Source organism: Nyctibius grandis, chromosome 2, assembly GCF_013368605.1.
Source record: "Nyctibius grandis isolate bNycGra1 chromosome 2, bNycGra1.pri, whole genome shotgun sequence".
NCBI lineage: Eukaryota > Metazoa > Chordata > Aves > Nyctibiiformes > Nyctibiidae > Nyctibius > Nyctibius grandis.
In genome coordinates, this window is record NC_090659.1 from 105,411,050 (window position 1) to 105,436,721 (window position 25,672).

General features: G+C 40.5%; 1 protein-coding gene across 4 annotated transcripts in view; it reads left to right on the plus strand.

The window, feature by feature from the left end:
• Nucleotides 1-16,120, plus strand: part of SPATA13 (spermatogenesis associated 13) — a 47,772-nt gene extending 31,652 nt beyond the window's left edge. For 2 of the 4 annotated variants that reach the window (XM_068423717.1, XM_068423725.1), the window contains 9 exons: nt 1,440-1,576; nt 1,998-2,177; nt 3,236-3,421; nt 6,088-6,267; nt 6,914-7,146; nt 9,561-9,690; nt 10,259-10,631; nt 14,624-14,702; nt 15,946-16,120. In XM_068423717.1, coding sequence (XP_068279818.1) covers nt 1,440-1,576; nt 1,998-2,177; nt 3,236-3,421; nt 6,088-6,267; nt 6,914-7,146; nt 9,561-9,690; nt 10,259-10,631; nt 14,624-14,702; nt 15,946-16,120 — 1,673 coding nt within the window. Of the gene's footprint in view, nt 1-1,439; nt 1,577-1,997; nt 2,178-3,235; nt 3,422-6,087; nt 6,268-6,913; nt 7,147-9,560; nt 9,691-10,258; nt 10,632-14,623; nt 14,703-15,945 lie in introns of those variants that run through there. The other 2 variants (XM_068423738.1, XM_068423733.1) reach the window with 2 other exon arrangements.
• The last annotated feature ends 9,552 nt before the right edge of the window (nt 16,121-25,672 follow it).

Genomic DNA, 25,672 nt, shown 5'->3' on the forward strand with positions numbered 1-25,672 from the left:
GAGCCCCGAGCTCAGCAGGCAGGCGGCACCCAGGCTTGAAGCAGGGCAGAGAAGAGGCAGGGTCAGGGCTCTGTGGCTTGGCCTTGCTGCTACGTGGAAGTGGCAGGTTCAATAACTCTGCTTAGAGGTCCCTTCCCAGGCACTCGGGAGTGAGAAAGATGCTCTGCAGGCTGTGGGGCAGCTTACCTGGGACACAGTAACCATTAGAAAAGGAGTTCAGTGCTAGCAGCCCATTCTGAAATTTATTGGTTTTATTTTTGATTTTTTACTTTTTTTTTTAATTGGATTTTTGAGCACTGTAAGATCTTCATACTCTCTAGTTATTCTCAGCCTGGGCCTGCCATAGGAATAAACCTTTAGGGATAAATTAACAAGGACCAGAGAGTGCACCTCAAGCACTGGACCACTGGTCATGAATGCCTGTTGATTACTAGCTCATCCTCTGATCTGTCTGAACATTACAGCTGGCTTTCGAAGGCAAACCTGCTCTAGCACTGAGCATTGTGGACGTAAGTCAGTTGATATTACTTGGTCTTGAGATCAGTCCCCGGTCCTCTTCATCTGCCAGTACGGAGATGATCACCTAAAGGATCTACCACCCAGTGATGTAACCCAAATGGGTTTTACAGCTTTATACAGTAACTGTAGATTTACATGTGCGTAGTGTCAGTCACTTGTACTGTGTTTCTCTTGGTTTATGTGGCTGTGTAATAAGATGAAACCCATCTTAGTTCTGGCCTCTATTTCTTTACAAAGCTGCCTCTCTGGTCAGAAAATGCACGATTGTCAAATCAAGAACTTTTTGTGATTTGGGGCAGTTAGAACAATTTTTTTCTCAGGCAGTTACACTGTGCTCAGTCCAGACTCCCTGTCCCTTTGGGCCTCCCTGTAGGTATCTCAGTGCTGCTTGTGGGAGAGGTGGCGGCGACTGGCTTAGAGCAGGGGCTGCGGGTGGGCTACCCACCCTCTCTTGGGTGGGTGCGGAGGTGTTGGGTTGTTACATTGCTGCGGGGATGTGACATGATGTGACGGATCCCAGCCTGGGCCTGTCAGCAGCCTCCCATGACTGCGGGGGGCCCACTGGAGCGCTCTCATCTGCCATGGGGGAAACGGCAGCGAGACCTCCCTTCTGTTCAGGTCATTTGAGATTTCCTTTGAGTAAAAAAAAAAATAAATAACGGTTGTAGTTCTATTTTTCGTGCACAAAAAGGAGAATTTCTCAGTTTCATCAGCTGCTAAATGAGAAGATTCTGAAAAAGAGTAAAAAGCATTTAATGGTGGAAAAAGCGGTTTTCCTGGAGCCCTGCTGCTTTCCACTTCTGCTGTTATTGCTATATTCGTGACAACAAAGGCAACTTCTCAGCGATTCCTCTTGCATTGTTTGTTTGGGGGGAATCATAAAAATGATGAAGCAAACAGCTGTCGCACCTTTGTTTTAGTTGCTGCAGATGGTGGGACTGAATCTTCAGCCTTAGTGGATGACAATGGCAGTGAGGAAGATTACAGTTACGAGGAGCTCTGCCAAGCCACTCCCAGGTACCTGCACCCAGGAGGGGAACAGCTAGCAATTAATGAGGTAACGTCCTGGGCTTTGCATTGCTGTAATGACAGGGGGTGTGTGTGTGCTGTTTTCCACAGGTCTGAGGTTTCATATTAATAAAAAGTGCAATGGCAGTAGCCAGCATAGGGAGGAATCCAGCAGCCGTGGTGTCCTGTCTCTGGCAGGGCCCACAAGCAGATGCCAAGGGAAGAGCACAGTGACTGGTATTTCACTGGGAGTGTAACTCGTTAGCCTACCTAACTGCTGTGGAGTAGGACTCTGATTGTTCTCACTAACAAATATACGCATAGATTTCTGAAAATCCAGAATTTTAGTTTTATCCTGTAATAGGAGTAATCATAGGCACTCTGGTGAGGTATTTTGATCTTTTAGTAGTTTATAAACAGTTCATTGTTTATCTTTTGTCCTTCACAACCTCATTTTCTTCCCATCTCAGCTGATAAGCGATGGCAGCATTGTCTATGCAGAAGCTCTCTGGGACCATGTGACTATGGATGATCAAGAGCTGGGCTTCAAAGCTGGAGATGTCATTAGAGTTCTAGAAGCATCCAACAAAGACTGGTGGTGGGGAAGAAACGAGGACAAGGAAGCCTGGTTTCCAGCTAGCTTTGTCAGGGTGAGTAACTCTTGCTTTTGCACCATTGTCACATGAGATTCCTAGCAGGGTGCAGTAGCAATGGTCATGGCATTACATTTAAGTGAAGGGCCTGATCCTCATCATCCTTGTATCTGAACATCACTGGGGTAACTCCTAATGACTTCACAAGGGAAAAAGCAATAGAGAATCACACCCCAAGATCCCTTAGCTCCTCTGACACCTTTTACTCTGTCTTCTTCCTTTGTGTGGTCCTTTTGTAACCAAAGGAATTTCTTAAGCAGAAATGAGGGCAGCAGAAAGCTCAACCAGGAGCAACCAGTGTATATGGAGAGGACACAGCAGTTTTCATGAGGGAGTGGGGAAAGCTATGCTGCAGGCATTTATTGGCAAAATAGGGCTTAATTTATTATCACAACATTATGTAGGAATCTGGTTTACAGTCTGAACTCTGCAGTCACAACTCAGCCAGATTCATGACAGTATAACTCTTGAATGGTATGAAATTGAACTATGTTTTAGAAATTAATTTAAAGTACATTTTGAGAGCCTATAATGAAGCTTGGGCCACGCTGTATGAAGTACCACACAAAGCGTAAGAGATGGTTCCTGCCTTTGCCGTTCCTAGATCTCCAGCCAACATGGACAATCAGACAAAAGTTGAAAAGGGAGATGCTGTTATCCACATCGCACAGATGGGGAACTGGGGCAGAGGGAAACTATTTAAAAGTGTTTGAGTTTTCTACTATTGTAATTTTTACCTATATGCTGGCCTCACCAAAATAACACATAAACTATTATTAAGGGTCAGAAATAAGCTTAAGTCTGAAAAATACACAGGCAACACAACATGGTATCTCTGAGATACTGTGAGTAGAAAGCCAACCAGACAAAAATCTCAACACTTTATTTGAATATGCAGTGGGTACAATAAGATAAATCCTATTGTGGAACCCTCTCTATAAGGTAAGAATTGGAACTAGCAAGTCCTCTCTTAATTGTAAGAAGTTTGCAACAGTTTATCACATTTTGTAAGTTTGCTGCTTTACTCTTGTTTGCTTTGTTTGTTCTGGCTGCAGCTGCGAGTTAATCAGGAAGAAGTGCCAGAAAATTGTAGTAGTATCCAGGATGAAGAACAAGATGCAGACATTAGCAAGCATCGTCAGAAAATAGCTGAAAACAAGGATCAGATGAGAACCAACGTTATACAGGAAATTATGAACACAGAACGAGTCTATATCAAGCATCTCAAGGACATCTGTGAGGTACATGCTTTCACCTGAGGGCATTCTGCTGACCTAACGTGAACAAAACATCCCATATAAGTTGAGAACTGGAGTGGTTTCTCATATCAAAATATTCCCAGTTGCACTTCTGAGGCTGTCAGTCAGACTCTTCTTGTGACCTCTTATGGCTTTCCTCTCTGCCAACTAGCACAAGACACTGCTTCCTTTTTTTCAAAATATCTGACCGCTATTTCCATAATACTGAGAGAAGGAAGTCCAGTTTACTTAGAACTTTTTAGCACTTGGTTTAGATAGAAAACTTTCAGTAACTTTAATAAAATCAATTACAGTTCAGGGACAAAACTTTTTGAAAGTGTCTTGCAAAGAGAATGTTTGCTGGGTGAGATTTTTTTTTTCCTCCAACAAAGAGATTTTTACTGGGTGCTTAGAAGCTATGAAGAAGTCTTTAAGGGTGTTTTAGAACTACCTTACTTCTTTGAACCATAAAAAGTGGGGGGCTTTGTGCTTTTTGTTCAGATTTTGTTAGAGGCCCACACTTGGACAAGAAGCTTCTTAATACTTTTCACTGAAGTTTGCCTCTTCTGACGTGGGCTGTGACGCATTTGACCTGTATTTGACTTGTATTTGTGGTTAGCATCTGGAAGGGTGCTAAGCAACCTACCAAAATATTCTTTGTACCCTTAGTTTGCTAGGTCTCTCTCTGTATTTGTCATGTTGTCATCCTTTAGTCCACTGCTCATGATTAGATTCTTTCATGGACAACAAAGTAGACAAGAGAGTGGTGTGTTTTGATTTTTTTTTTTTAGATCAGGCCTTTTTTATGCATTTTGAAGAAAGAAGGGAAAATAAAAAGACACAAATTGGTTGCTAATTGACTAATTTTAAAAGATTAAATGTAAGTTTTGTCATTTAGATTCACTGTGTACTTAAGCTAGTAAGCTTGACTGTGTGCCTAAAAGATCAGGGAGGAATTTGTACACGCAGCTGTGTTACTGCCATGGTTAGTTGAGTTCTAGGACATAACTTTCATATTTTACTGACCTATTAATTCTTAGACTGATATTAATAATTAATTTTCTTTAATACATGTATTCTGTACCTCTTTTTTTTAAATCTGACATGCCTCTGAGTTTAGTACAAGAGAGCAAACACATTTTCCGAATACAGAAGTGGTGCTCCATGTTCAATATGTGGGGTAGAGATGGTCTGCTTTCCTCAGAGTGAATCCGTAGGGTGGTGCAAGGAGGACATAAGGCTGAAAATACACTCGAGTAAGACTAAGCCAGAAAAGCTACTGCAGATAGTAATCCAAATTTGCAAGCTCTGCAGTAGAATGAATCACTGGGGCTAGTGCGGTCAGGATCCTGAAGCTGGAGTATACCCAGAAAAACATTTTACATTCAAGAAGTGTCTGCAGTCCACATTACAAGAGCTGCACAGGAATTAGTTTTCCTTGTCAGAGTTATCCTTCTAACAGTAGTAAATGTGGTAGCTGGCTTGCGGCATAGCCACTGCACAGCTTTCAGAGCAGATGGCTCTGGAGGAGACAGGAATGTTCATAACAGTGCCAGCAATATTCAGGGTTGCTTCCTGGTAAACCTCACCGGAGCAATTGCAAGGCTTTTTACAGCTGTCTGCTCTCAAAGGGGGAAACCTGCCTGAAAGCAGCCAAACACAGGAGCCTGGCAGATAACCCCTGTCATACCAGTTAACCTTCGCACTCCTCCGTGCCCTGGCGCCATAGCTGATAGGAGAGTATAAGCACAGCAGCTATTCCTGGATATTCAGCCCCTGCACTGTGTCCTCCTCGCCACGCTCAGCTTTGTGGAACAGGTACCTGAGGATGTGCCGGCTGTGCGTGGCAGCTGCTTCTGCGTGTTTCAGCCCTAAGAGGCCCCTGATCGTACCTTTGCTTCTTCACTGTGCAAATGCCGATGTGATCTAATGTTGGTTACTGATGGCAGAGCAGAATTTGCTCCAAGGGCATTTTAAAACTGGAGAACTCAGTTGTGTATCTGCTTAATGCTGGATACAAATAAAGTGAACTGAACCCCTCTGATGTTCTCACAAGTAAAGAGAAAAAAACTGGAAAAGTGATTGTATTTTTATGTGTGGTCTTGCCAATACCACGTGGATTTTACCAAACAGCAGCATTCTGAATGCGTTATAATACGTTCTTCACTTTGCTTCCCTGGCTTAGACTGTGACCTGCTTACCTACTGGTTAAGTAACCAGTACTTTAGCCCTGGTAGAAATTGCCTTTATATTAATTGGTTTAGGTTTTGTTCTTATCCACATAGAGAAGAACTGTTATGGCACAGAGAAATTCCTATGAAAAAGCAGAGCAGCTAAAGTAGTAGCATGCGTGGGGCCTTACACGGGGCTCACCTCCAGCTTGGTGGGTATTCGTAACAAGGGGATGCGAATGGGCTTTACACACTCTGCAGGTTTCTGGTTCCCTGATTCATTTACGGTACTGTGAGACAGAAGTTGGACTGCAAGGATCAGTGTGTAAACATTTCAGGTGCAAATCTGAAATTTCATGTCTGTGTGTGTGTGTCTGGCTGGGAAACCACTCACCTGCCTGTAAATCACAGGGGTTTTGCCAGCTCAAATGGGCTTGTTCAGCGTAGAACCTGTTTTCACATCTTCTAACTAAAGAGTTTTTTAAATTTCATTTCCAGGGTTATATTCGGCAGTGTCGCAAACATACAGGAATGTTCACCACAGCTCAGTTAAGCACCATTTTTGGAAATATTGAAGATATTTACAAATTCCAAAGGAAGTTTCTGAAGGACCTTGAGAAACAGTACAACAAAGAGGAACCTCATCTAAGTGAAATAGGGTCATGTTTTCTTCAACATGTACGTTGCAAAAATTGATTTTATTTATGAAATTAACAAAATATGATAAGAAAATGCTAAGTTACAATGTTAGGAGGGGATTTTAGTAACAAATGCTTATCAAATACTAAACTATGTATAGATAACATTTTAGAATGTAAAATAATTTACAATTAAAGAATTATTTAAATGTTTTAGATTTCTCCTCATCTTTAGCAAGCATGTAACTTTGTACACAATTTTTAAGTTTCCTTTTCAAAACTGTAATGGTCACAGATGAACGATTTGCAGTGAACTCATACTGGGCACGCAGAAACTTCCTAAAGATAATAAGGAAAGAAGGTGGTGGGGAAAGAGGCTGTGAGTTTGTGATAGACACTTGCTAAGCCTATAGCTGTCTTCCCTAAAGAAAAGCTACTTCTTAAACTGGGTTTGATTATCCTGACTCAATGGAGGCCTCTATTTCTCTGTTCTTTCAAAGGAGGCACATAGTTTTCACAGTTACAAAGTAGATTTCTGCATAGTTTAAAGGCTGATCAGCGTGGAAACAATATAGGAAATGGATTAATAAATTTAATTAGATATAATAGACGTTACAAAAATATCTTTCTTCCTTTATAGACAAATGCTTTAGTTAAAGCTTTGACTTTTTTTTTTTTTTTTATAGCAAGAAGGCTTTGCTATTTATTCAGAGTATTGTAACAATCATCCCAGTGCCTGCATTGAACTTTCCAAACTAATGAAACAGGGCAAATACCGTCACTTCTTTGAGGCCTGTCGCTTGCTTCAGCAGATGATTGACATTGCCATTGATGGTTTTCTTCTCACGCCCGTTCAGAAAATCTGCAAATACCCTCTGCAGCTTGCAGAGTTGCTCAAATACACCACTCAGGACCACAGGTGAGAGAATGAAAAAAGCAGATTTTATAATAGTAATAACACCTAATTACTCAAGCTTTCTCGGTGACGCAACACTGAGGCTTTTGAGATCAGGAACAAAACTCCCATTGACCACTATAGACAGGAGCTCCTTACTAGATGGGCATCTTGGAACCATCACAAATATTAACAAAAACAGTATCTTAGAGTGCAGCACAGGGGACTGACAAGATGCAAGACAGAATGAGGAATAAGTGAAAGAAAGAGAAGGAAAAGAGGGAGGTGCTGAAATAGGATGCAGGGAGTGATGTGTAAATCAGAGTGAAAAAAGCCAACGTGTCAAAGAAATGAAGGAGAAGGAAATGCATAGAAGAAAGGGGGAAGCTGCATAAGTGTTGTGAACACAAGAAAAGGTAAAGAGGGCCTTAGAAAAAAACAATCTGAGCAAGTTTGGAGGTAGTGTTTTTTAGAAACTTACTAGTAATAAACATTGCCTTTGTTTGCAATAAAGTCCAGATATTAGATTTGCAGCTGGGATAAATAAGAATTGAAGTTGCAGGTTATTAGCCTTTCTAGTATACCCCTGAGCTGATTAAATCTTTGACTAAATTAAGATTTTATCTTTAAATATATGCCTTTTTACTTTGTACAACTGCAAGAAAAATGTTCCATTGTGACCCCTGTACTCAAAGTCCAAATGCCACTTGAGGCAATGCTTCCTTGGCCAAAGTCTGCACTTCTTTAACCTTGAGAAAACTCCCTTTGGAGACCACGGGATTTTTGCCAGGGGCAAAATATCGGGGATGTGAAATACTGACGTTCAGGTGTGAAATGCCTCCATTTAGTTCTGTGGCTACCTGGGAAGTCCTGCAATAGCAGTTACTAACATGGGTATCTCTTTTCAGTGCTACTAATTATAGAAAGATTATTCTGTGAGCTATTAAACCTGAAGATGAAGTGACAGCAAAGTCTTGCCACCTTCCACCCATAGTACCCATTTTCCTCTTCTGTGGCACAGCGTCCAGAGGTGCCTACAAGCACAGGCAGGTGCCCAGTGTAGAGATGCTCACAAACAGGCAGGCCTACACCCACACAGAGCCTTGGTAAAGCTCCAGCCAACTGTGGTTTTCGGTAGCTTTTTGTTTTGTTTACATAAAAAGTTTGAAGATCTGATGTGCACAGCCTGCCATGAAGGCCACAGGTTATGCAGCAAGTGTGAAATAATGTACACACCAACAGAGAAAGAAGGAACTGAGATAAGGAAGGGCAAGAGTAGCAGCATGGATATCATGCAGTCACCCTGTGGGATATCTCCCTGATGTTAGTAGGATCCTGTCATTGTTAATCTCACTTTTTGTATACAGTGTGGCAGAAAAGACTTTCCATAGGTATAAACAGAGAGGAGAGTGATGTGCAGATTTAGAAGGGAAGCGCATCCATCAGCAGCAGCCGATGAAAATAGGAACTGAGACAGAAGCAGATATAAAGGACAGAGAGGCTGATCCCTTGCAGGATTTGTTTCTGACTTGTGTTGTTTTCTACCTCTGGCTCCCTTTTCTGCAAGAGGCGTTCTGATAAAGGAGGGAAGGCAGCTGCTCTGCTGGGACTCTAAGGCAAGAAATACATCTCTCCTTCTCTCTTCTCAGAGACTCCATTTGAGGAAGGTGAAGGAGTGATGGATGCTATTCAAAGGGGAACAAAACCCTGCCTACAGGTTGGGGAGATTCATAAGCACGTGAGGAGGTCAGGGAAAGAGGGAGGGGAGCAGAGCAGTGGAAGAAGGACAGGAGACTTGCATTTGAGCTGGAGCAGGCAGGGGAAGGTGACCATCTTGGCTTTCACACACTTGCTCCATGAAAATAGGCCACTTTGTTAGCGTTGTATCCTTCAATTCCTCTCTTCAGTGCCCGTGTTCTTGGGTCCCTTGCTCACCCTGTTTGAGGTTCTTTTCGGTATTTTTTCTGCCCACATAGCATTCCCTGTGTGCATTCATTGACCCAGCCGTTGGGAGCAAGAAGGAGAAAATACAGTTGTTAAACACGACTAAAGGAATGCCCTTCCCAATAAAATCCCACTAAAATATTGCTTAAAAATAAATTCCTTTGGTGAAATGTAGGTATCACTGAGGTCAATGGGAGTTCTACCATTGTTTTCAGTAGAGACAGTATTGCAATTCATTAATGTACCTCCTCTGCCTCCTTCCACCGGTTTAATAATTTGCTCCTGGACAAAGCCTTGCAGTACAGCAGCACTGAATTGTACAGACTACTATGTGAGGTTCAGGATAGCTGAGCATCAGGTTTCTCGTATTTAAGTACCCTGAGTAGAGGGATAAATGGGTAATGCGGGCTAATACTTCAAGCAGTGTGTCACAGTTTGTGATTGCATCATATCCATTGCATAAGTGATCTTTGAAACGTGCCTACATTTCACAGTGATTATAACAACATAAAAGCTGCCTATGAGGCTATGAAGAACGTAGCGTGCCTGATCAACGAGCGAAAACGCAGACTAGAAAGCATAGACAAGATTGCACGTTGGCAAGTCTCTATCGTAGACTGGGAGGTAAGTGCCAGCCTGTCCCTTTCATGAGCAAAGGTACTGTGTACAGTACTTCATGTCCTCTACAGGATATGTCTTTCTGCATAGTAGGTAGTTTATGGTGTCTACTTTTCCACTGGTGATTGCTCAGTTAAAAGTCCAGTTGCTTCATTTGCAGTGATTCTGTTACTGATTACCTTGTTTATAACTCAGGAAGAGCAGCATGTATTAACATGGACACTTGTCTTTGAGATGACACTGGATTGAGATGACAAAATGGATTTTTTTTAAATGCTAGACCTATAGAATCTCCTTTGGATTTTTGGTAGTTCTGTCAGAACTTGAACCTGCTTCACTGACTTCAATGAGTTTCTTCCTGATTTATGCAGAAATGAAATAGAGCAGAACCACATTCATTGAGTTTGCCTGTCTGATATTATCTACATTGTATGACATTTTCAAATCTAATAATAAAAATACAAGAAAAATGAATGAACTTCAGACAATTATAAAATGAAACTGGTTAGGCATACAGTAAGATCTTAAAATATTATTTACTTACTTATTTACTACTACTTATGTATCTTCTTAGGGACCAGATGTGTTAGCCAGAAGCTCAGAACTGATCCACTCAGCAGAACTGACCAAAATATCAAAGCAAGGCAAAAGCCAGCAGAGGACTTTCTTCCTTTTTGACCATCAGCTCGTGTTCTGTAAGAAGGACCTACTGAGAAGGGACATCTTGTATTATAAGGATCGTATTGACATGGATGAGGTGGAAATCGTGGACACTGAAGATGGCAGAGACAGAGACTTTAATATTAATGTCAAGAATGCTTTTAAGATAATAAACAGAGCAACAGAAGAGATTCATTTGTTCTGTGCAAAAAAACAGGAGGATAAAAAGAGATGGATGGAGGCGTGTGAAAGTGAAAGGAGAAGAGTTCAGGAAGACAAGGAAATGGGTGAGTGGAAGGATTTCCTCTCTAAAATGTGGTAAAAACAAAGGGGAATGTTCTTGCTTTTACACTTCTTTATGCTTTGTGCAGATGTGCACTCTGCCTTCTGGGACTGGTGTCTCTTTCTTGCCCGACATGACCTTTAGCTGTGTAAGTGAAGTCTATTCAGGTCTGTTTGCTCTGTCATTGTGGGCCAGAGGTCACAGAATCACAGAATGGTTGGGGTTGGAAGGGACCTCTGGAGATCATCTAGTCCAAGCCCTTGCCAAAGCAGGTTCCCCTAGCAGGTCCAGGGCAGTTAGGTATGACATCCATGTCAACAGTGTAACCCATGTGATTCTCGTGCATTGTGGAGTAGAATGAGATACGAGATATGACAAGGTGCAATTCACAAAGACCAATCAATAATAAAAATCCATCCAAAATCCTAGCAGTTTTGTATGAATCATTGGCCCAAAGCATGTGTTCATAAAGGACACTTTATTATAAAGCCAAGCAGCAATAATTGTAGATTTATACTGTCCATGTCATATAATTGCACCTCCTCTGTTAGTTACAGCACCACTGGGCAGTTCACTGAGAAATGAAGCCTAACCTTGAGTGAGCAGGGAAAAAGGTAGCAAATCCTAGGATCAGCTTTAGACCTACAGCCTGTGGCACACTGTAAGGACAGTGTCTTCTGTATGAATGTACATTTAGGATTGTTAATTAAATTTGGTTTTGGCATAGTTTCATGCTTCCTTTAAGATCAGTGACAAAAGCTCCAGCAAAATTTCATTGGCAAAACATAGACAAAGGAGACAGCAACTCTAATAAGAAAAATAAAACTCTTTTTAATATTCCTAAAGAAGTAATGAAAATATTAGTACATCTGTGTGTGTTGACTGCATGAGAACTTCTCCTTTTTATTACACTCTTCAGGCTTAGGCTTTGGATGACAGGAGGTTAAAATTGGAAGTCCAGTGAAATGGATGATATAACTCAGAAATTATTAAAATTTAAACAAGATGACAAATCTCGTATTCCATGTTCACTTAAAACACCTGGTCAGAAGAATAGTAAGACAGGAATAGCCCTTAGATTACAAATGTAAACCTTTTGATCTTAGTGGCTTTCTCTTGTTTGATACTGTTGTAAATATGACAAAAATAAAGCCTCTTCCATATGTATCACAGATAGTCCATAAGCTGAAGAAAATACTTTCAAGTTTAACAGTTCATACCCTAAAACCAGTTTTAACTCTTCCAGGTTGCACTGTTGCAATTAACCCCAATTGTCTTGAGTCTAGAGTAAACAATGAAGCAGCCACAGCTAAACTTCCCTCAAACTTTCCAAACTTTTCAAAACCAATTCTTCTCCTGTGCTGAACATCACGGTGTGACATTATGATCGCGTTGGGCACAACAGTGATGGCTTTTAGAAGTTGCTCTGTGTGGAGCTTGTTCAGTCACGTTGTGCTCACAGGGATGGGCGGTGGCTGCCTTTCCTAATTCACCTAAACAGAACAGAAAATAAAGTGGATATTGCAAAAGGGTGAAGGTGATCAGAATGTAATAAAGCAATACAGAGGATCTGATTATGAGTGTCCAAACAATCCCTCTAACAACAAAGGTACAGAAAGCCTCCACTCCAGCATACATTGAGAACAATACTACAGTCATATGGAAGGACAATATGGAATACACCACAGCTCCTACACTTTTGTGAGCAGGACCGAGCAAAAGAAGATAAAATGTGAACACTTGCCATTCCCATCCTGTCTGAGGAGCATTCTTGAGCTCTTCAAATCTGTATCTGCACCTTCTCCTGCAGTGGTTGCTTTATGGAGCACCAGGAGAGTATGTTAAGTGGGCTAAATGCTGTATGTCAGGATGCTTCTGAGGCTCACACTAGCACTTGCCCTGGGCAGCAGCAGGTCTGTCTGGTGCAGGCAGTGGGGTGTTACCATTCCTTCTAAGTGACACTGCTCCAGAAATCCCCAAGCATGAGGAAACTGCAAAGGTGCAGCAGCTACAGCTCTAAATGTCATTATTTATTCTACTGGGACCTCATGGTAATCAACATATTATATTCAACAGGGTAACCATTCAACAGTGGTGGCAGGGTCAGTGATAACGATGAGATGTGTCGTAATAGCACTAACTCTTATTTAGGGCTGGGGCACAAATTCTCATGGTGCTGAGCACAAGGATTGCAAAGGAGGGTCCATCGTGCTTGCTGCTCTTCAGGCACAGTGCAATAGAGTGAAGAAAATTCAGTAACGAGAAACTGTATATTTGATAATGGCACATAGGCACATGCAGCCTTTTCTGCCCATGTAACATCCAGCCTTCTGGAAACGTGCTTTTCAAATGTCACAACTCATTATTCCGATGTACCTGTTTTGGCACAGGTATCACGAACCAGAGGAAAGAGAGATGAATTGTAATAGCTAATGTCCATCTGGGCTTGCGAGTCTCAGTGGCTTGGATGTTTTCTCCATTACCCAGAAGACTGCTTCTTTTCTAAAATTTCATTTTTTTGGCATAATTGAACATTTCCTTTAGCCAAAACCAGTGGAAAGGCGCCAGTATTCTCAACCTCAGGTTTAAATTTATCTTGTTGATTTTGTAAGCTATCTTGCTGGACTTCACACAAAGCCTCTAATCTAACCACTCAGAGAACAAATACATACTCTTACAATTCAGAACTGCAAATGGCATTTTACTTCTATTTTCAAAGACATTTTGGTGTGAGTCACTGTCTCCCAAACCATATCTAGCTTTTCTTAGCTTTTATGAGTATATGGGAAGAAAAGGCCACAGCCAGAAAATCCTTCTCCAAACCACTAATAGTAACCCTAAGAAAGTGGTCTGATCTCTGTTGATGAGATTGCTTTCATTTTTTTTTATCTGTTTCCTTGTTTCTATAAAGGAAAAAAGCCCTGCAGAATAAAATAAACTTCTGCTACCCCAAAATTATGGCTAACTGCTGTTGTATTGTAAGTTAATAGGCTGATTTGTAATAACTTCTTCATAAGTTCAGGCTGAAAAAGCAAAGGGAATTTTAAAAGTATAGAGAAGTGGGGGAAGATGCAAAATGGAACCAAACCAGACGCTTCATTCTGACTTCGAATTGCAACTTCTGTGCTCTTCATGTGCATATGAGCAAAATGAGTGACAGCATGTGCAGCCTGTTGTCGCCTTGTGCAAACGTAACATACGCACGTATCTCAATTGTCTTACACGGGGAGAGGAAACTGGAGTGCCTGTACATGGGCTCCAGACGACACCAGTCACTGGTGTCACCTTTCATAGCAGAGATGTCTGGCATCTCTGTACTCAGCACAGATCAGTCATACACCTATGGCACGACAGTAAATAGCATAGGGTATAGCATCATATAAGTCATACAAGTATGCAAACAAGTACATGAGAAACCAGAGTGAGGGATCCAGCCCCAGTCTGATGCAGCCACAACCACATCACAGCCTGCTTTGGTGTCTGGCAGATGATGTGATACTCTCTCCTCCGAGTGGAGGGAAAGATACCCAAATTTGTACTACTGCAATACCAGTGACTTCAATTTGTTACCCCAAGGCAGCTCAGAGTGAGTGAAGAAAGAAACAGATTCTGCATTTGTGATCTATTACTTTGTGGCTTGTAGCTTTCAGAAGTGTTAGTTTACACTTTTTTTTAATCTCTTGTTATCTAGACTTATCTATGAAAAGAACTTTTTGTGTGTTTAGTTCCCTAGTGATTGCCATTTGCAGCAACTGGAAAGCAGCTTTTCCCAGTAATCTACAGGCAAATTAATGTTCCTATTGTTATGCCAGTGAAAAACTATCTTTAAATTTATATGACAAAGTAAAACATACTTCTAAAAACTTCAGGTATATAACTATTGCGATATACTAAAAATTGTTTAAAATATAGTTTACTTATTTGTTTAAATTTAATGTAATCAGATATTAGATACAGTATTTTTATACCAATGTCCTAATTTACACTTTGACATAGGAATGGAAATCTCAGAAAACCAGAAGAAACAAGCCATGCAGAATGCCCGTAAGTCAAGGCATGGAAAAATTAAAGGTGGGTGTTCAGAATTGCTTACATTCTTACTGTGTTCCAGTGTTCTTATGTTAGGAAATAGTATGATCTGGCTATGGTTGAGCTCTTCAACCTTTTAAAAAATGTTCATGGTTTACATAGAGTTAAAATAATTTCCATTAACCTGTATTTTAATATCAAATCCCAATGCCTTTGTAAATGGTCTAATAAATTAGCTCCCCAGTGTCCTTCAGACAGGCAAGTCAGTATTCTCTTTATTAGAGAAGAAACTCAAGAGGTAAGGCAAGCAGTTTATTTAAGGATGTAAGAAAGTGCATGCAGAGATTAAATTAGAAATGAGGGTTACTGATTCCTTTCTTTGCTTTTATTCAAGTAGCTTGTTCTTTAGCAATTCTGTGCTTTGTTTAAAATATGCTAAAGTTCTTTTTGCAAGCCACGTGTTGCTGTATTTATGATAACACATTCAAAACGGCTTCCTTCTGTCCTAGACTAGAAGTAAGGATGGACTAGAAATGTGTTTCTCTGGAAACAGCTTTGTTATTCCTTTTCTCCCTCAGAAAATGTGTTGTGATTTTGTCCTTTTCCATCTTGAAGTCAAATTTGGGTAAATATCTATTGTGTTGAGAGCCACATTAAGTCTGAATTTAGGAGTGAAGGAGTTGATGTTAGGTAGTCCTCTGCTCCCTGGGATTAATATTATTAAAGCATTTTCTCTTTATCAACCACTAGATACCTATAAAACCTGTCAGGATTTTCAGGGGAGTGGCTGAAAATTATGATCAGATGATTCTGCTCAGAATGCACAAAGGTCAAAGTCCGAGAACATTAGCCTGGAAAAATATTTTCCAAATTGAAGAAATAGCATTTTTGTTGGTAGCAATGTTTTACTGAGCCTTATTCTGAGATTTGACTAAAATACAAGTATCTATCATCTACTGTGTGAAGTCATTCCTTTGAAATACCAGAATTTACTTGTGCAAACAATATAGTCAGGCTATGTGAAACTGCTGCTTATTTTTGGTAATTCTGTAATGTTATTTTTACTGGTATTTTCTCTTCTTAAGCTAAATCAATGCAGCAATTAAAAAGTCCAACATCAGAAAAGGTAACCTTTAGTAATGCTTCCATTCAAGATCATGGCAAAATTCATACTGGCTTTACTGAGCATTGAATTTGTCCCGTGGTCCTGTCCTTAAACTGTGCCAGTGTTGGTTGCTCTGCTAAATGACCCATATGCTTTCTTAAACTGTTCCTTGTGCAGGTGTAAGCTATAACGGGTGTCCGGTGCCTCCTCCACACCAAAGCCTGCATCCTATTCATCAGCGCCACATCACTGTGCCTACCAGCATCCCGCAGCAGCAGGTGTTTGCCCTGGCAGAACCCAAGCGGAAGCCATCCCTCTTCTGGCATACCTTCAACAAACTCACCCCCTTTAAAAAGTGAGAAGCCAAGGACCTGGGAAGGACATCGGCATGGAGGGAGACTTACTCCAGAGAAGGACTTTGGAGACACAGCTAAGCTTCTTTGAGCTCAGTGAATCTCCAGTTTTGGAGGGAAAACTTTGGGCTCCCTTGAGCCAGAAATACAACCTTTGTCTAGAAGAAGAATGAAGTTCCTCAAGACTGCTCTGAAGTCAGTGTTGCCAAGTGTCAGCATTGGTGATGAAGAGCAGTCTCCCTTCTGACAAAGACAACTTGCTGTTACTCTGAAGCAGCTGTATTTGATCTGTGTTTCACAGTTATGTTGAAGTAGTGATGGAATCGTGCAGGTCATTGCAACATTTCGTTTTTCTTAACCTTATATTGATGGCCAAATTTAGGATAGGGAGGAATTTTTCCTTAGGGGTATATCAGCAAGGAATCTGAGAGTTCTGTCCTTTTTGGAGCACTGAGCAGAGACTGCCCATTAAAATCAGGTGGAGACATCCCATGTGATTAACCAGCTGTTGCAGAATTCGGTGGACCCTAATCCTTCCTGTCTTTTTCTATTAAATTGCCAAATGGCAGGAGAACATCCCGCAAGGCCTTACATATTCCAGATTGGAACAGGGAAATTTTATTCTGTCATATAGAAACATGAACAGAGTGTGAAATGGACTATAAATATTTGTGCATTTATTGCACACAGGTGGAAACGAGGAGCCCTGGGCATCTCAGATTGATTACTTTCAGTCACAGCAATATACTGCATACATGTGTGCTCTTCAGTATAGAGCTTTTATGTCACTTTTTGTGCACTTCTTTGCCTGGGAGATGCTTCTTTTTATTTCCAATATGCTTATTTTTCTGTGTAAAAAGTATTTTTTTATTTTCTAACGGAGATAATGTGAATGTACAAAGTCAGAGTTGAGACAGTATGTGCTGACTGCTGGCTATGTTACATAGTTCTCACACTTTGTATTCATATAGCTTGACTTAGAAAATCGATGAATGGTAATGTAAATATACTGAAGTGGTCTGGATCCATGCTTCTTATACACAGGCAATTGACAATGGATTTTGACCAATTATTTCTTCACAAAGAAAGAGAAATCCTTACTGGGAGGGACAGAGAAATTGTGTGGACCGGAGGTGGATTTTTGTCTCAAGAGTCGTCAGTCTGTATTGGAAGGGGAAGAACCTGACTCGATTAAGGTCAGCTCTGGCCAGCATATGCAATACGTGATTTGCATTGCTATGATTTGCCTATGACATGAAGTTGATTTGGGAGAATAACTTTTAAAAAGCCACCAGGAAGAAACAGGATCTTGATATTTGCAGCACTGATCATTTCTGCTTGATAGCTCTCATTAAGCATGACAAGCCTGCTGGTAATATGGAAGGAAAGAAAGACTCCATATGTTTCAGAACTGATTTGCTATGAATGTCTTTACAATACCTTATCCTATGCTGCTGATTAGGGGCATTATCTGATGATAAGCATAGATCCAAGGGTATTCTTTGACAATGGACACAATCAGCTTTGTCATGAATGTGTAATATATGAAGACCAAACAAGGGGCTAGAGGCCAGGCATCTTAACAACAATGTAAAAAAGCCTTATTTTAAACATGTATTTGTTCCTACTACTATTGTTACCTCTATATTTTCATTTATCATCAGTGTTGTGAAGCCCATTAGTCACTAGATTTTGTGATTTGATATCTTTGTGGCAACTCCTGCAAAGCCCAGGTTTGTGGTTTTGATTTTAAATGTCATCTTTTGACAACTGTACATTTCAAATGCCTTGTGTATATAGCTCAGCAATAATGCAAACTCTGGTGATGCTCTGCCGAATTGTTCACTGCATAGTGAACTTCATTGCTTGTGCTTTCCAATAGCGATGGAAGATGACCTCAAACAGTTAAGAGCTGGAAATATGCACTGACATTTTCAATGATCCAGCTTAAAGAAAATGCACGGGGAAAGTCAGTGAAAAAAGCTGGCTGGGTTGTATTTTTCTTTTGATGTTTAAAACAAGCCATTTCTGTTCAGATTTTTTTAAAAGATAATTCTAAATGCTCAATTTAAACACAAGGAGCGGACTTCTGCATGGATGCATGCCCTTCCCCTTAAATGAGTAACCCTTTTGTGTTTCTTACATACCCATTTTTGTGGGTACTTGCCACATTCAGGCCTGCAAACCAAAGCAATGCGCATACTGTGGAAGTGGAGATGATGTTTTTCATAATCACATTTTGAAGGACTTGTTCTAGATGCAGAAAATAATGTCTGAAGTTGGATTGCAGTGCTCACCCAGAAACTTTCCCAGCTGGACCTTAAGACCTTATGAGATCCACACTTAGTTACATATGTGTCTTTGCTAAAACCTACTTCCTTCCAGGGCTCAGTTTTGTGGAGTGCTGGGAAAAAAAAGAGGTTTTGGGATCTATCTTCTGACATGTCAGTGCCCATGAAGGCTCTTCCCACGTAGTAGTGCTGGTGCCTTAGCCCTAAAAATGAACAGAAATATTTGTGTATGGTTTTGGATGCAGCAGTTCTTTTCTCAAGAGGTGAATTTCAGAGAGATAAAAAGCAAATGTTTCATGGTGCAGATTACTCAGGACAGTTTTACATATAGTACCCTACATGTAGGCATGGTTGTTTTATAATGTTCTCTGTGTCTTTCTTTGCAATCTGACTAATTAAGATAAGATTAAGATAAAATATAACAAGACAGGCCAAATTTAGACTACACCATAATCTTTTAAACAAATCATAGTTAAATGAAAACACACAATTACATTATCCAACAATTAAGATAAATATTTACTTGGGGTTCAGCCTGACTTTAGAGTCTGTGGGAAAAAGAGCTGCAACTAAAATGTAAAAGTTTGTGTTCTATCAACTCTCTCCCTGATCATCCTTCTGAGGAAAAAACTGCTATATGATCAGAAAGGGGTGACAGCAACATCTGTTATTTTCCTCTCACTTTTGCATGCTTTAACTTACTATAAAAAGTTGTAGGGCAACTACTAAGCACATTTGTGCCTCGTTTAGATAAAGCACAGCCAGAGCCTTCCCGATGGCCTGCTGAGCAGATAACCTCAGACTTTATGCATGAGATGCAGTAAAATATAATTGTCCTAAAATATGTTCCCACTGAGTTAGGAAAATGCCAAACCATAATTGCATCTAACTCAGAGCATTTGATGTATAAAATAATAAGATTGTTTTACAAGTGGCTCTTGCCATGCTAAATTTCACATTGAGTTTTAGTGGTCAGTGTAGTAACGGAGTTCAAAGACAGACTACTCAAATGTTCCACATTTTAGTTGTCTTTTGAAAATAATTGTAACAGAGTTTTGGAGCCAAAGGTCTTTAGCCATTACTAACACAGTACCTTTCTTTGACTGCCTTTATGCTTTTTTTCTGTATGTGTGGCATTTGTCTGTAGGAGATGCCTTCTGGATGATCTCTAATTTAAAACCATTTGTTGTAAATACTAGGGATGACTTGCATATATATTTTATTTTGATGAGTGTTTTGTAACTTTTTATCTTGCGTACATTGCCTTGTGCATCTTACCATCCGTGTGCTGTTACACATGTTGTAAATGAAGTGTCCTGGCTACAGAGCAGATGAATTGCCTGTTCACAGCTGAAGTACAATGTATAGGACTGCAGTAGCTTGATGTGCATTTGTTCTGAAGTAATTGCATTACAAGGTTCATTTACTCTTGGAACATTTGTTTGTCAAATGAATCTATTTTCTGGAAATAAGTCCAAACTTACATTCCCATTATTTTTCTCTTACTGTACATGTTTGAATTATATAACGTACAAAGCTGAAGTTCCTCAGCTATGTCTTATAAAATTTTATTGTGCCATTTTAAAATTGATGTGTTTTTTTAATTGTCTACAAAATATCCTCTGTGATGCAAAAATTAATCAACTGTCATATTTATTTTATTATTTTAAAGCAAAAAATGTCACACCCACCTCTCTTGGTTTTCCAGTAACAGCTACAGTACTTCCCAGCACAAGTTCATTTTAACAACTACTAAACCTGATTCTGGGATTGAAGTCTTCGTCAAGCCCATCCTTGTTACTGTCCCAGCCATACACATCTGCAATCACTGTGCTCTACCTTGTCCTGGCAGACAGGTCCCATACAACGGGAAGTAAATGCAAATGCAGCTTCTGTATTAATAAAGCTCTTGCTAACAGAGGATGGTGACTTAAGTATTGTAGTTTAAGTAAGGAGGATTAAATTTTATTTTCTTTGGAACAAAAGCAAAACCTTTTGAAAGGGTTCACCCATAAGGCACATTCTGTAAATGTGTATGAACAGGCTTAGCTGCCTGCTTGTTAGAGCAATGGGCAACGCTGCTGGAGATTCAACTTACTGCTCTGATTCAGAGAAGTTTTTCATTTCTTGTTCCTCTGACAGAGCAGGGGACCACATCTGAAAGGCATGTGTGTGTCCTTCCTGCTCAAGGCTGTTTCAAAAATTGTTTCGCTGAGACACATTAGCTTTAACAAAATAACGTACTTTGCTGAAATCTTTTCATCAAAAATGCTTTGGTGAGTTCAAACGCTGGCAGAATAGTTGGGTTTGCCAATTCTTTCCCACTCCTTCCAATGTCCAAGCTCTCTTCTCTATTTTTTGGTTCACCTCAAAGCTGAGAGTTTCCCAGGCCTCCCAAGTGCTGCTGCAGCAGGATGTGTGCTGAGTGCTCCAATATCAAAGTGAAAGGCACAGTCTGAGCACTTAGTGATGTAGATTGGATGACAGAAAAACATACCTTGAGCAAACACTGGAGTAGGACGTTGTGATCAATAGCCTTTTGAAGGAGCCTGCGATTCATCTGGCCATGGTGAGCTCATTTGTGCATTTTATTTCATGCTTAGGCAGTCAGGCTAAATCCTGTAGATCATTCCATAATGTCAGCTTTTAAATCCTTCGAGAGCTTATCAGGTGGACCTTTGAGTTTGCATAGAAATAGCACTGCTTGTCTTGGGTTTTTTTGTTTGTTTTTTTTTAGAGGCTACATGATGACCTGTGCTTGGTAACAGAGACAAGGATTTGGGCATTTTTATGTTATAGTACCAAAGAAGAAATGAAAAAGTCAGCAATGGAAAACTGCACATCATGTAGCCTGTAAGAAAAGTATGCAAATACTTAGTGTGCTTCTGAATATTTTTCAAAATTCAGTTATTCTAACGAGCTAGAGAACATGTAATTGTGAGAATATATCAAAACTGTATAAACTGTCAGCACAGCACGTTTTTTTTTTAAATCTTAGGTCTGTGTTAGGTTTAGTTCACTGCAGTCAGAACTGACTTCTGGTTATCCAGGTTACCTACAACTGGTTATCTGGTTATCCAGGTTACCTATGGCTGAGGACTCACATACTGCCACTACTGGGTATTTAGGCTCTGGTTTCAAAAAAAAAGATGTATGTACGTGCATGTGTGTGAGTGTTTGCATGCATATATATTTACACCCACACCCCCACACACCTCCCCTTTGTAGACCCCATATGGCATCCCCAGATAATGTCTCTGCTGGCACCTACAGCAGGTTGCACCAGACAAGTGATCCGCACCCATCACAGCCTCCCTCTGTTTATGTTACGTCTTATATTTCTGTTGTGCATCTTGGCGGGGGGGGGCGGGGGAGGGCACAACAATGGCACCTGGGCAAGGGTTTACCTGAATCACTTTAAGCATTCAGAGTGGGCCACCAGCAATGATGGACAAACCACTCCGCAGACAAGAGAGGGTTGGAAGGCATCACTGGAGTCTGGTGTCAGCAAAGTTTAGAAGGGCAAATCTGAGAGGGCAGAGGTTAGCAGAGCAAGGAGTACCACTGCCCTTCAAGGGCTGAGTTTCACTCAGAAGAGAAACACAAGATGATGTAGGATTTGTCAACTGTTTCTCCTAGTGAATTTTAGAAAGCTGAAACTACTTCAGGGGGAAGGAGGAGCTCCAGGTGCTCCTGAGGGACTTTACTGGCAGAACCAGGCACATGCCAAAGTCCTCCTTGTTTCTGGCACAAGGAAATCAGAAGGCAGAAGGCCCAGTATATACACTGAAGTGAACTGTCAGTAGGCAGATTGCTAGGCACAGTTAACCTTGGCCTCCACCTGTGAGCGCAGACTTTGGAGATACCCATTCATGAAGGACTGAAAAAGTGTCTAGAAGGTGCTCTGCTAATCAGGGTGGGTATATGTTCTTTTATTAACCATCCATTTTATGATCATCGCTGCCATATTCACCTCCTAACAAAGGTAATTAGCACAGCAATCAATCTAAAAACAACCTGCATCTCCTGCTATTCAGATGCAGCATTTTTTAAGAGCAAATGATGAACTTTTGCTACTGTGTAATTATTTCCAAGGCATTATTCTGTGATGAGACAAGGCACACTAGAAAGCAGCCGACGGTAATGTTGGTCTTTAAGGCCATTCCTACAGCAGTTTTCTTGGTTCTCTGCTAAAAAAGCATCAAAACGGACTAACTGCAGAGTCCATCAAGGTAGATTAACTAATGAATTACGTCATTCTCACCTCAAGATTGGGATAGACAGACTGACTGTTGTCATTGCAGAATTCACAGCCTCTTTTGGGTCAGTGCAAGGACCCTGCTGCTCCAGGAGGCCCTGTCACTGCCCATGCTGTGTCCCCTGCAGCCCCCACTGCCCCTGGTGCTGTCCCCTGAGAGCCTCCGGCTCTCCCAGCACCCTGCAGCCAGGAAGGTTCGTCAGTAGATCCATGTTTTCTGCATGGCAGGACGGATCACTGAGGGCATAGCACTAAGCATGCAGGGTGGGCTATTTTTTAATGACTCAAAACTTTTGAAGTGTGAGAGGAGGCCAAGGCTAAGCAACCTTAGAAAATTTCAGATGGTGCCTAACAGGTAAAGAGAAGAGAATTTTTTTGTCGTGGCTCATTTTTTCTTCCCAACTAGCACAGCAGCGAGGCTAATTTGGCTACAGAAGTTCATTCAAGTAGAGCAGCTAATTGCTGCACATTGTCCTTCCTTTTCCTCAGAGCACGGTAGATAACAATGTCCCAGGTACAAACCAGGGCACCATAAAACTTGCAATATTTTCTTAGTACCACAGGGTGGTGGTGAAGACATTCGTGAAAACATCGCTCAGCTGTGCTGAGGATATGTTATTAATAGGCAGACCACACGTCGTATCTTTCTAGTGTGGGAACCCCCTCAGACACAGTGTTTTCAGTCACTTGCACCAACAGAGGTGACTTAAGGCCACTTCCTATAACACATTAACTCCTGTTACTATTGGTTTTATCCTTCACTGTTCACGATCAGCACTTAAGGAGTTGATGATATGCTCAGTTGCTTGACTTCCAGTAGTCCTTAGACAGCAGCAGTTTCAGTAGTTTTGAGAAGACAGTTAAGTATCAAGCTATGGCTTCTTCAAATTTAATTTAATAATACAAAATTTAGTAGCACAATAGCTTTGACTGATGCTTGAATAGCTAGATGCGGAGCTGCTAATTACCCATGAAAAGCACTCTTTATCATTCAATTTATTTACTTTAATTCAACCTCATTACTTCTTTTCCAAAATCACGTAATATTTGTAATGCCACATTCACAGTATTTTTGTTTTTAATTTCTATAGCCTTTTTGTCCCTAATTCCATTGTAAATTGCTTGATACAGAAACTAACTTTATTGCATGTTTTTGCAGCACAATAATGGTATAAGACATACCTTCCATCCCTACAAACCAAACAAGCTGTCAAAGGCAACATTTGTGTAATGTATTTGTATAATGGAACAGGTGAATCAAAGCCTTATTAATCCATTTTAACAATTTTCTTTCATGTAACAGTGGTAAAAGCAAAAGTACAGAGCACTTCAGCTTAATATTGGCATAAATAGGAAGATTCCAGTTTAAACCTCTGTTTTAATTATTGAACAGCTCTCAAAATTAAATCACTGACCTTTGAGAATTTAGTGACCAAACAAGTGCTTGTCCTCAAGGCACATATTTGAAGCGTGCATTCCTTTACAGGATTTAACACTCTGGTTAAAGATGCCCACGAACACTGCAAGTACAAAGTGAATGAGGTAAGACCAAAGATCTTATATATGTGATGATGGTGGTGATGATGATGGTGATATTGATGTTGTCAGCTTGTGGAGAGGATTGCATTTATGGGCACCAGACTGTCTATTCCTTAGGGAAGAAATACTCCCTTAAGAGAACTGAACTGGGAGTGGGGTTTTCTGTCAGTGGACAAGGACTGTCAGACTTCTCCATATACTAACAGCATCATACAGAGCACTTCTTCCTTTTGCACTCCTCTGGAGTCCTTTGTCTAAGGCAGCAAATATTTATATAGCTCAGAAACAGCAAATGTTTAATCTATTTTCAACTTTCTTTAGTGCCAACCAGGAGTAGCAGACAAAGCGGGATTTTGCAGGTGGGTGACCAAACAACGCTCTGTAGACCAATGGCAAAGGCACCGTAAATCACATTTCCAATCATTGTTGCAAATGGGGGAACTTTTCTGAAGACAGAATAAAAAGATTAAGGAACATGTTCCAAAATTAAGGTCTCCCTCTATAAATTACGTTAAAAGAATATTTAGATCGAATATTGCTAACAGGGTGTAATTATTCTTATTGAGAACATACTAGTCTCTCTCTGCATGGTATTTCTGTGCATTGTTTCATAAGACTGAGAAATGGTGGTGAAGAGAGTAAACAGAAGACTTTTTTTAGTCAATGCTAGTTAATATTTCAAAAGGAATACTGATCTTAGTATTAAGTTCTCATTAATGAAAGAACCAATTCAAAAGCCAATTATGTAAAATTTACTCATTCTATCACTTTTACCTGTATAAGTACTAACCTATATAGCCCAAGCTTCTGTGCACATTTCTGAATATTAATTCCAAATAAAGTGGGCATTAATTTTGTTGCTATTTGATTTTTGTTCCTCAGTCTAATTTCTTCCCATTAATTGCTCTTACACTCACTTAAACCAGTTGTGTCCAGAATTAAGTACTAATGTATTTTGGTAGGCCTATATTTGAAGACATTATATAGGAGGGACACACTAATGAAAGGATAAAGGACTTTAAGTAGCATAGTTACATGAAGGGGAAGAACCAGGCTAAAGACTTGATCCCTCACATCTTTGCCCTCATCTCGCTCTGCTCCAGCTCTGACCCGCTCTGGGGTCATTCAACTTATTAACCCAGTAGACGACTAACTCCAATGAAAAAAAGAAGAGAAAAAGATGATTGCTTGTGCTGAATTAGGGGGTTGAATTGCCCTAGCTCACCTCTGTGGCACCATAGCCATCTCCTGGGAGGTGACAGGTACAACTGTGCGGTCACAAGTAGGTGCAGGGAGAAATGTGGATGGAGAAGTGGGCATTAAGACCTCTGCTTCTTCTTGGTTATGAGCTGTTTGACTGGCTCAATTATATTATTTTTCCCTTAAGAAGCTGTTAGATAGATACTGGGTTATTAACAGCCAACACTGATAAAAGGTTGGAGATCAGAGAGGAGGAGGGTTTCCTTACAG